Raw genomic sequence first — 12737 nt, 5'->3', positions numbered from 1 at the left:
GGAAGTGAAAAAGTTACTACATGACAGTATTGTGATACCAACTCTAACTTATGAAAGTGAAGCTTGGACATTGCTGGAAGGATACAAGTCAAGAGTGAGAGCAGTGGAATTGAGTTATTTAAGAGGATCCTGTGGAGTCACATGGAGAGACAGGCTGACAAATGAGGATATAAAGGTGCGTTGTGGTGTTGATGTGGATGTGATAGGAAGCGTTAGGAGGAATACGCTGAGGTGGTTTGGCCATGTGGAGAGGATGGAGGGTGAAAGACTGATGAAGAGAGTGTATGTGAGTGAGGTGGAGGGGGAGGCCGAGGATGAGATGGAGGGATGGGGTGGAGAGGTATATGAGAGAGGGGGGTGTGAGTTGGGAGTGGGGCAGTGAAATGGCGGGGGACAGGGCGACGTGGAGGCGATTTGTTTGTGGCCACCCCGAATGGGATTGAGGCGTCTCGCAATAGATAAATAGATAGATATAAATAAATGAGATAAGTGAAACAATCATTGCGTTTCATAATAAGATTGTCTCTATATGTGGTTAAACAATGGACATTTTCAAGTAAGGGACAAGTTGATTTCACATGTAGTCCCTTAAATCGAGTTTTGAGTGTATTTTTAATTAGTTTAAGTTTCTTTGGGAAAACATGTGATTCTTGAGATGGAATGGCAGACGGATACCTGTCTATCTGTAACCAGATACCATAATCCTGTAAGTAGTGGCCGTTTGACTTTGAGTTAGCTTTTTACAGGGAGGGGCACTAACCTTCCGCCAACCCACTTATTGACACACAGAGAACACTTTTGGTTGGCTAAATGGTTACCACCCAGCTTTGTCCATGTTTTCCTGGCATAGTACAGGAAACCATTAGGCTTGTCATTCAACGTAAAGCCACCTGAAAAGGAAAGAAGAGTACCGGTAATAAAAAGTGACAGGGAAGATGGGAGAAATAGGAAGAGAGGAGGGCCGACAAAGTAAATTAATGATAAGGGTGAAGGAAGAAGTAGGCAACATTACATCAAGTGAGTGGATGATGGTCACCACCATCTACCACCTTGTTGCATATTTTTTATAGAAATGAACATCAAAATCTTTCCAATTGCATGAGAAAAAGCATTGCGAAAGTATATACCGGTATGACTTGAGAAGTTTTGTGATATTACAAAAATAAAAATGTAATGCTTATTCACTCCCTTCAGGTACCGTATCCCTTGCATACAAGCTCCTAAAGAGGATGGATGGTAATGGATCAAATGTGGGCTTTAATACGGCCGAGGTGTTCAGTGCTAGTGGGGACAAGAAGCAGGATCAGGTCAGTAGTATGAATAGAAAACATTTTTTGAGTCAGGTAGATGAAGTCGATTATTTCATTTTGTGTCATTTTTGAAGGCTCCAACATGCTTGCATGCGTCAGTCTTGGTCACCTAAGGGCAGCTCTCCATACTGCTCAATCTTTGGCAGCTTCCCTATTCAGTCCCTTATCCATGAGGTCACACTTAATGACCTTGTCCTAGGTCTTTTTTTTGGTTTACCTCTCGCAGCCCTACCCCTAACATTAACACTTCTTACTTTCTGCACTCAGTTATCATCCCCTATCTTCTCCACATGCCCAACCTCTCCTCATTACAACACCAGTACACTTCAGTCCCATCCTACCCCTCAACCCTTCCATCGTAAACTGAACCTCCCCAGACCTATCACTCAGGGAAACACTGCATATCCATCTAATCATAGTCATTTCTGTGCATCTGAGCCTGCGAATATCATCTTCCAATGCTGCCCAGGTCTCACTACCATACAGCATTACACACCTAACACATGCTGCATACAAAGATCCCTTAGCATGGAGGGAGAGCCCTCTCAGTGTCAGGAGAGGCAACAGCTCCCTGAACTTTTTCCAGCCATTCCTCACTCTAGCTACAGAGCCCACCTCCAGCACAAAACATGCCTCCAAAATAACAAAACTCTTCCACACACTCAAGAGACACCAGCAAGTTCAATCCTTTCACGCCTGACAATCTCCACCTGCTGTTCCTGACACACCGCATACATGAAATCAGCATTATCTCTCAGTCAACCTCTAATACCGTTAGAGGGCATTATTTTTGTACAAAATGTACCTGTGTGTGTCTGTGTCGAAAACTCAAATCTCAGAAAGTCCAGGTAGACGAAGTCAATGGTCATTATTTTGAACAAAGTGTGTCTGTGTCTGTCTGTGTCAAAAACTCAAATCTCAGAAGGTATTGATTGTAGAAGGAAAAGTTATTAATAAAAGTTGTTTAGAGTCACAACTTAAATTCACATGTCGCTCAGCCAGCATTGGGAGTCATCCAGGATGGATACATAAAGTTAAGTTTTCATCTAACAGTAGAGTATTATTACAGTCTACGAGGCTCACAGATGATGATTTTTTTTTTTTTTTTTTTTTTTTTTTTTTTTATTGGTCTAGGGTTGGATTTACATTAAAGGCTGCACTAGGCCAGCTATTACAGACTGTCCTTTTGCTCTGTATCTTCTTTGAAAGCCTTCTTGTAATATGTGAGGGTTTCCTGCCATTGTCTGGATTCATTTTCATTGAATGTGACATGATAATAGGGAGGTGATCAGATAAGAGGTCATGTATAACTTTTGAGGTGGTTTGAATGGCTAGTGAAGAGATACTCAAAGTTAGGGAAGGAGAGGATGTCGTCTCATTAAATCCGTGTGAAGGTCATGATGGGGTGTTGTGGTTGTTTGGGATGCTTTGGTGTTCATGTTGTTCTTGAATAAGGGGCTCTCGGCCTTCCTACCTGTGTGTTTAGCCACTGGGCTTCCTCTGTGCGAGGATAATCAGGTATTATTACGGTAGACCTTTGATATAACGAACTATTTGGGGGGAGGGGTGGGTCGCTATATCCAAAAGTTCGCTATATATGAGTGGTCGGTATTTCTGAGAGATTACCGAACTCAGTTCACTATCAAGGGTATAGTCGCCCTGGCGCCCGTATGCGCCTGTGGTGTGGCTCGCACCTGTTTACAATGGTGCCACGTTTCCTCAACTTGCGATGTGAAACGGAAGCTATTTATGTACAAGGCATCACAAATTCGATAAATTCAGATGAATAAAACTTACACTTGTGTATTTTGATGGATGAATCAACAGTAATCTTATTATGCATAAAATATTTATACAGTAACACAGAAACATGGCATACATATTGTACAGTGTTGCTAAAAGAAATTGTAGTCGCTTTTAATGTTTTTTAGCGTAGTTTTAGGGTGGGTAATAAAATTACAGTTGTGGATATAAGAGAATGAGCCTGAAAAAAGAAGAAATATGCCAATATCCAAAGTAAAAGAAATAATTCATATAATTCTTGTGAGTGGCAGCACTGACACACACAGTCTGGCTTAAGGTAAAGTACTTACCCCTCCGTAAACACAAGGATGGCTTGTACAGGTGTTACTAGGGAAAAATGCTCACATTTACTGGCTTTTACCGTAATTTTAAGGGCGAGGAATAATCACATTTATAATCATAAGCTAATATGTAGGACAAAATAGTAGGCATATGCCAATACCGAAGTAAAAAAAAAAAAAAAAACATTATTCACTCGCGAGCGGCAACACTTCCATACCCAGTCGGTGGCCTTGATCTCAGGGGTGGTGTGGAGAGAGAGATGGAGGAAGGGGAAAGAGAATGAATGAATGAAAATCAATCATGGTACTGCAATAACGGGTCATCTGTCGCCGTATACAAAAAATGATAAATATCACTAAATACAACAAAACCAAAATAACAAATGAAAGCACAATTATAAACAACTTATAAAAGAATCAAAAGTACTCAGGGTGGCTCACATCTCCCGCCAGGAGAGAGAGAGAGAGAGAGAGATAACGGTATAGAAAACGTGGCAACACTGTACACAGGTGCGAGCCACACCACATTCGCAAACGGGCGCGAGTCCGACTATAGTCGTTTAGTCCTACATGCTTAGACATAACCAAAACTAACTCTGTGAAGTTTTACATGGAGAATTCAATGGTTTATGAAGTTGTACATGTAAACACAATACCTGTAATAAGAGTACAGTATAATATAGTGCTGTTACAGTGCACTTACTGTGCCAGGAAGGGATGCTGTTGTCACCGTGGGCTGATTCCCGAACTTCCCCTTTGTTCGCAAAATCCGGGGGAAGTTCGGTCACGATTTGGCCGTTCGTTATACAGTATCTGAAATTTGCAATACCAGGGTTCGTTATATCGAGGGTTTATAAGGATGTTCTGTGGTGGGGTTAGGGATGCTGTTATATATTAGTGATGTTGTGGAGCAGAGTGAGGGATGGGGTGTATCCTGGGGCCAACGATGTAGATGTTGGTATGTAGATGTTCAGTATGTCGTGAGCCTCTTTGCATATTTTGATGTGAATTGATATTATTTCAGTAGTGGTTTCATTGGATACTTGTTGTCCTCTTCATTGTGCAGTGTTTGTGAATGGGATGTTTATCTGAAAAGGGATAATGAGTCTGGCCTCATCCCTGTTGTTTCCTGTCTTGTCTAACTGTAGTGTAGTGTGTGAAGTGTGAAGTGTTTTACCTGCTTGTGAGTTTAGGCTGTTGTATAAATTCATTGTCAGTGTTTGTTTGGAGGAAGCTGTGTAGTTCTGTGGTCTTTCTATTAAGTCTGCTATTGGTTACTTGTAAGATCATTAAAATGTGCTTCATTTGTATATATTTGTGTGTGTGTGTGTGTGTGGTTTTGGGTGTGGTCAATTGTTTTGTGTGTAATTGCATGGTGTGGTGCTTACATGATGGCAGGCCTAAACCGCTGAGATGTTTAGCACTGAGTGGTCACTTTAAGTGAACAGACAAGACACTGGCAACCATGTGGGAAGGTTCGTTTGCCTTGTCTGTCATTTGATTCATAGATGAATTAATGCACCTTCTCAACTGGCCGATTGGCATAATCCTCCCATCACCTCTTAAAATAACTGGTTGGAGTCACGACTGTAAACTCTCCTCATAAGGGTGTCTCAGAGGTCACTCACTGTGAGTGAAAAATAGGTTCTTGGCCTTGCAAAAACTTGATATTATTTTTATTTATTTATTTTTAGGGAAGAGTAAAGTGATGGTCTTTGAGAGAGGTGAAGTCAGTGAATGTATAGCGAGGTTGGATGGTGAGGAATTGGAAAATGTGAGTACGTTTAAGTATTTGGGTAGTGTGATGAGTAAGGATGGAGGTTTGGAGGGTGAAGTGCTTGAAAGGGTACAGCAGGGAAGAAAGGTTGCTGGTTCCTTGAAAGCAGTGATAAGAAACAGGGAAGTGAGCATGGAAGTAAAAAAGTTACTACATGACAGTATTGTGATACCAACTCTAACGTACGGAAGTGAAGCTTGGACGTTGTTGGAAGGACACAAGTCAAGAGTGAGAGCAGTGGAAATGAGTTATTTAAGAGGAGCTTGTGGAGTCACGTGGAGAGACAGGCTGACGAATGAGGATATAAAGGAGCGTTGTGGTGTTGATGTGGATGTGATAGGAAGCGTTGTGAGGAACACACTGAGGTGGTTTGGCCATGTGGAGAGGATGGAGGGTGAAAGACTGACGAAGAGAGTGTATGTGAGTGAGGTGGAGGGTGGAAGAGGGAGGGGGAGACCGAGGATGAGATGGAGGGATGGGGTGGAGAGGTATATGAGAGAGGGGGGTGTGAGTTGGGAGCAGGGTAGTGAGATGGCGGGGGACAGGGCGACTTGGAGGCGGTTTGTTTGTGGCCACCCCAAACGGGATTGAGGCGTCTGGCAATAGATAGATAGATAGATTTTTATTTTTTTGTTTTTTTGTTATTTATTTATTTTTTTTGGATTGCCAAACGTGGCATTGCAAGGAGGACAGTAGTTTCTTTGGACATTTATTTATTTCCAGAAATATATTACTGGAATATATGGGGAGGTGGTGGCTGACTTGGTAGAGAGGTGGTTTACTGTCCTAATTGACTTATGTTCAGTTCTTGGCTGGGGCAGGGTACAGTTTAAGAATTTGAATTTCATTATAACAGACTTTACTGATATACCATAAAACCAGCCAACATATAAAAACACCTCCACCAATACCAATACACCAGTCTTGTGCAAGACAACCCTAGTATGTGTTTGCTATGGACGGTGGGTGTCAGCACCAAAGTGGTGACGTGGAGGTGTGTTGTATGTAAGGGAACTGCTGGACCTTAGGGAACAGGCTATTATCCCATAGACCAGAGTTAGGCATATTAAAAAAAAAAAAAGTTTAACCTCTTAAATTGTTAGTGGTATGACTTCACGACAGTAATTTTTCCAGTACTGTACTGTACAGTATTTGTTCCTGTTATGTAAAAAAGGGTCACCTGTTATATAATTCTCCTTTATCCAGTCCCTTATTCCAGCTTATCATTAATACTATACTAGCCTTGATTCTTCCAAAATCTTAAACTGTACAGTAGTTTAACATTGTTTAACATCTCCCTTAAACATCACTTATTACTTACAGATCCTGTTGCAGCCATTCACCTATGTGCTTCAGGTGCCTGGCAAGATGATCCGAGGGAAGCTGGCTCAGGCATTCAATTTTTGGATGCGAATTCCAGACGACAAACTAGCTGCTATTTCCGAGATCATCTACATGCTACATAATGCTAGTCTTCTGTGAGCATTGCATTGAGTTACTTCTGTGCACTGTATTCTAGTATTTCAATTTAGATGTGACATAATCATTAGTTTCTTGTTACCCAGGAAGCCATATAATGCAATGAGTGGTAACTGTACAACCACCAAATGGATGCCTGGTGGTCTAATGATTTAAGGTACACTTAAGGGGATTGTCCGGTTGTTACTCTGAACATATCAGTAGATTTTGTCCGATTTCAGTGAGATTTGGCACACTTATAGAGGGCTGTTAGAGATAACGATTGGTACCTCACAATTGAAAATCAGTAGAATAGTTTTCGAATTAGTTACTAATTAGTGTAAACTGAATACCATTGTAAAAAATCGATGTAGTCCCAGAAAATGCCTTGTATCATATATTTTTGGTTTCACACAACTCACAGAAGGTGTGTCTTGAATTGAAACTGGTAAGGTTGTGATAAATCTAATTACGACACTAGGTGATGAGGAAATTAGGTAAAATTGGTTCCCTCCTAATCAGATTTTGAAGAGATGCTGTTCATGAATGGGGAGGAGTATAAAAATTCGACAATTTGAATTTACAGAACTTTTTATGTCCTTCCGATTGGCATGTAAAGGATCCTTGTATGACCAATAGTAATTGAGCTTATCGATCTCACAGGTCGCTAAATTACATTTTGAGAAATGCCCTCAAACTTTCCCTAGCTTTGCAGACATGCTGTGCGTGAATGGGGGGGAGTAGAATAGAATGCCTGGGATACCTTATAGACTTTTTATGTCTTTTCGATTGGTATATCAAGGAACCTTGTACGACCAATAGTTACTGAGCTTATCGAGAAGTTTGAGAACACGCTGTTGCCAGGAGGTGTGCTGAGAAGGGCCCAACTTTGTTGTCTGCCTTGTCGTCTCCAAGGTGTCTCAGAATGCCCCAACACTGTAGTCTGCCTCGCCTCCACGCTGTTTTTGGAAGGGCCCAACACCGTAGTGGGCGTCATCATCTCCAAGGAGTTTCAGAAGGCCCCAAGAAGGTAGTCTGCCTCGTCTCCATCCTGTACTGAGACGTCCCCAACACTGTAGTTGGCCTCGTTGTCTCCAAGTTAACTCAGAAAGCCCCACCACTGTAGTCTTTCTCGTTGTCTGTGCCCTTCTTGCTCCGACGCCTGACAGTTTTCTTGGGGGTGTGTGATCTTATGCTGTCATTATATAGGCCCCACCGACCCACCCCTTGTTGCCTCACTCCCAGACGACCTGCGAAAGTTTGAAATAAGGTAAAAATTGACTGATTTTTACTCGGTTTTCAGCAGTAATATTTCACAGGCACATGAGGGAATGTTGAAGGATTACTTATATGGACATAACTCAACTTCGCCCTAACCTGCCATTTTCAGCCATTTTCAACGAGCCGATCCCCTTAACCCCCTAACCGCGGGGCGTCACTTTCGTGACACTTGGGAGCAAGGGATCATACCGCGGGACGTCACTTTTGTGATTCTGTGTTATTTTGAATTCACCCGGGCTTTCAAGTGGTGGCTTGTATCATCTATCAGTACTACCAGTGTCCAGCTACAGTCATTTCTGCTGGTGTCATCAGTACTCCCATCCACTGTTGACAATTTAGCCATTTTTCCCCTGTCCTTGACTCCCCTCCTTACCTCCCCTCCATTACCCTCTCCTCCTGCCTGCCCAGCCGTGCTGCGCTACGCAAATCCTGGACGGATTTTTTCACTCATTTTATCCATTGAAATGTGCCCTATGCCCTGTTCTTATACAAAAGAATATATAAAAGGAAGAGAAAAGGTAATTGATACAGCCATACATCTGGAATGGGCTCATTATCACTGGCAACACCCCATGTGCACTCATTTGCTAATTTTCCCTGTTTATTTCCCCTTGAAATATGCCGTATGACCTATTCTCGTAGTAAGAATATATATAAGAAAGGAAGGGAGAAGCGTAAGTGATATTTACATTCACCTGGAACTGCCTAATTTATTATGTATTGTCTAGATTTCCTACCAATCATTTCATGGCATATAAATTAGCAGCTGTCACCACTCTGACATTATCAACCCTTCCCTGCCCCAAGGCCACATCATTCAGTTTACTGTCATCTTTCAAGGTGAAACCATGTCGGATTCACGCCAGTCCAATTCTGCCGCATCTTTGCCCACTGTAAAGGGCCCTGTGACCTCTACCCCTACTAAACCTCATGTGGGAAGGGGTAAAGGGCTAAGTGACTCTGCTGTGGAATGTGAACTGGCTAATTTATCAATGATAATGATGGACAGTGACTACGATCTTTCTGGTGACTCTAAAACAGTACAGGTGGAAATGTAAATAATGTGTAAATAGCAAGTGAAAGAAATGAATGTAAATATAATTGAACAGTGGAAAATAGTTTTATAACTTACTGCAAGTAGCAGGGCATAACATAATGTAAATAAAATAGAAAATGTAAATAGAAATGTAAATAATTAGTAATATTAGAATATGAGTATAAATACTTGGAGTAATGAAAGTGAAAGCTACACTCTAGCATGTATAAGTACTTGGAGTACTGAAAGTGAAAGTGAACGCTTCGCTCTCTACGCTACTTTACTGAACGAGAAAGTGAATGCCTGGAGTGAAAATAAACTACTAGTACTGAAAGAAACTTATGGATAAATACTGTACCATATATATAAATAAGTGTAATAAAATACTAGGAATATAAAGTGTGAGTGTGTTTATAAATAATAAATGACAGCATCACCTCAATATACCGTTGGGGAACGAATACAGTTGGAAAGCTCGTATATGCTCGTAATTTACATTGCTTTCACAGTGTTTTTTTTTTTTTAATATGGATTCCAAACTACTTGAAATTCATAAAATAGTGTTTGTAGTGATAATATCAGGCAGTGGTAACCATATTACGGGGCATCGGGAAGTGTAAAGTGGAGATTTCGTTACCCAACTTCAGAAGTCTCGACAAGTCCTACGGTAGTCGACAAAGGCTCAGCAAACATTCCAAAAGAAAGCTGAAGGTATGTGCCATATGCTTATATAATTGTAATATTCTAGGCCTAATAACTGATTTTTGGCAAATATTTTCAAAAAGTCAGTCAGCGCAATTATCCCCGTGGGACAGGCACGACGCATTCCCGACATCCCTGCGGTTAAGGGGTTAAATGGATCAGGCTTACTATGAATTGAATTACTGGGGGGCAAGTGACTGGGCATCAGCTTTTAAATGTCTCTATTTAATAGCCTATTCCTGGGTCCTAACACTCCTGATGGGGCAGTAAATGAATGGACAATGGATGGACAATCAGAGATTAGTATTTCAACATGAAGCGTATTACCATACGTGTAAAGTTAGTGTTGTAAAATGAAAGAGCTCTGCAGAAAGTTTTGAGTGAGTGTGACAGGGTATACACCACATCATCATCATCATCATTCTTTCTCATTTTTGCCACCCATAGGTGGAATGAGGTATGGTCCAGAAAGCAACAAAAACAAAGAGGAAATGATGATGGCATGGCTAATCAGAAGTCTACCTAATGAAACAGGCCACACACTCATTCACCCACCATTCAGGGTCACTGAATCCTGTCTCCACCTCATGGGCACACCTTCCTCACATAGCTTCATAGTGATCCACTAGACAGAACAAACCCACTGTCAGTCAGTGTTGAAAAAGGCATGCCAGACCCTTGTCATGCACATCTCCTTTTAAAATTCATCCATGCAGCTTGATCCTATGTCATTCCCAAGCTTTATCAACCCACATACCTTTCTTTTGCACACACTGATTTATCATATCTGTCCACCTTCCTCTTGGCCTATCACACCTCCTGGTACCTTTATACTCATTAATATATACCCTTTTCACCACCCTATTTGTACCCATTCTCTCCGTACCATCTACACACACTCTCTTTGACTCTGTTGTTCGTGTACTTCCTGACCCATATCTTTCATGAATCACAATGTTCCTTATCCTATCCACTCTCAACACCCCACACACACATTTCTCAGTAACCCCCATCTCCACTGCTCTAATTCTTGACTTCCTGTTTTCTTTCCACACTATAGTTTCACACCCTTTTGTTAATGTGGGTGCTGAAAATCACTGCAACCCTCTTGCAGCTGCTGTACTCAGGCCTGTGTTTCATATCAAGGCTTTCCTGTCACCAGCCATGTACCTTCCTTGTGCCGCTCTGCATTCCACTTCCTTTGCATATTTACCTTTCTTCTCCATCCCTCCACCCATGTACTCTCTTACCAGTTCAAGTATCTTTACAATTACCATGCCATCACACTTGGGAACAACCTTCATTCCAATCAGTCGTCACATTTCTCTTGTCATTATTTACTCTCAAGGCACAATGCTTGCAGACATCAACAAAACTCTGTACGAGTCTGCAGAGCTCTTATTCATGAGCAACATAGCCTTAGGTATATATTTCATATGGTATTTGAAATACCCCATACTTCATTCATTATTATCCTCATCCCTCTTTCCATAACTATCAATCAATCTGTCTATTGCCAGATGCCTTATTCCCTTACGGGGTGGCCACAAACAAATCGCCTCCACGTTGCCCTGTCCGCTGCCATTTCACAGTCCTGCTCCCAACTCACACACCCCTCTCTCATATACCGGTACCTCTCCACTCAATCCCTCCACCTCATCCTCGGCCTGCCCCTCCCTCTCCCCCCCTCCACCTCATTCACATACACTCTCCTCATCAGTCTCTCACCCTCCATCCTCACCACATGGCCAAACCACCTCAGTGTGTTCCTCCTAACGCTTCCTATCACATCCACATTCACACCACAACGCTCCTTTATATCCTCATTTGTTAGCCTGTCTCTCCATGTGAATCCACAGGCTCCTCTTAAATAACTCATTTCCACTGCTCTCACTCTTGACTTCTGTCCTTCCACAACGTCCAAGCTTCACTTCCATAAGTTAGAGTTGGTATCACAATACTATCATGTAGTAACTTTTTCACTTCCATGCTCACTTCCCTGTTCCTTATCACTGCTTTCAAGGAACCAGCAACCTTTCTTCCTTGTTGTACCCTTTCAAGCATTTCACCCTCCAGACTTCCATCCTTACTCATCACACCCCCCAAGTACTTAAACGTACCCACATTTTCCATTTCCCCACCACCCAACCTCACTGTACATTCACTGACTTCACCCCTCTCAAAGACCATCACTTTACTCTTCCCTGCATTCACCTTTAGATTCCGTTTCTTACACACTCTCCCAGACTTATCCACCAAGCCTTGCAGCTCCCTTTCGTCTTCACTTAACAACACAGTATCATCTGCAAACAACAGTACAGGGAGTTTCCAAACTACCCTCTCTCACTAGGACCACTCCAACATCCACTCCCCTACATTGTGTCTCTTTTATTACCATACCCCATCTATGTACAGATTGAACAACCATGGAGACATGACACATCCCAGTTTCAACCCAACCTTCAAAGAGAAAAATTCACTCAGTTCACCATCCACACGCACTGCAGCTTTAGCACCATCATACATACCATTCACAGCATTCAGCAACTTCCCATCTACTCCATATATTCTTAGTACTTTCCACAATCCTTGTCTATCCACCCTGTCATATGCTTTCTCCAAATCCATGAAGGCCTTATCCAACTTCTTTCCCTTCTCTAGAAACGTTTCCATTAAAGAGCTAAGAATGAATGTCTGATCTACACAACCTCTTCCCTTCCTAAAACCTCCCTGTTCTTCTCCAACTAATTCCTCTGTTATTTCCCTAACTCTGTCAGTAAGTATCCTGCCATACACTTTTCCTATTATACTAAGAAGACAAATACCCCTATGATTACCACACACTTCTTTTTCCCCTTTTTCTTTGTACAGTGGAGTCTCTTTTATCCGAAATTCTTTTAACCGTAATATGCCATTAAGCGAAAGTTTTACTAAAACGTTCTCATTTCTATTAACTGCAAAACCTGAAATCTATCTGAAAATTCAAACACTGCGGGCTTGTTTCGCACCGCTAGTGTTAGTTTACGGTTGCTCTGTTAGTCACTAGAGTGAGCGTTGGTTGCGCCAGCCCCCATCCGCCACCTCAGAAG

At 41.9% G+C, this 12737-nt stretch overlaps 1 protein-coding gene across 1 annotated transcript in view; it reads left to right on the top strand.

Moving 5' to 3' along the window:
- The first annotated feature begins 1229 nt into the window (after positions 1 to 1229).
- qm (geranylgeranyl pyrophosphate synthase quemao) overlaps positions 1230 to 12737 on the top strand; it is a 146173-nt gene continuing 134665 nt past the window's right edge. The window contains exons 1-2 of the mRNA XM_080286007.1: positions 1230 to 1307; positions 6495 to 6649. Coding sequence (XP_080142133.1) covers positions 1230 to 1307; positions 6495 to 6649 — 233 coding nt within the window. The remainder of the gene's footprint in view (positions 1308 to 6494; positions 6650 to 12737) is intronic.

The sequence above is a fragment of the Coenobita brevimanus genome, chromosome 110 (genome assembly GCF_032717465.1).
Source record: "Coenobita brevimanus isolate Jiangsu-jjx chromosome 110, ASM3271746v2, whole genome shotgun sequence".
NCBI lineage: Eukaryota > Metazoa > Arthropoda > Malacostraca > Decapoda > Coenobitidae > Coenobita > Coenobita brevimanus.
The sequence above is the reverse complement of the archived record's forward strand: the minus strand, read 5'-3'. Positions and strand labels throughout refer to the sequence as shown.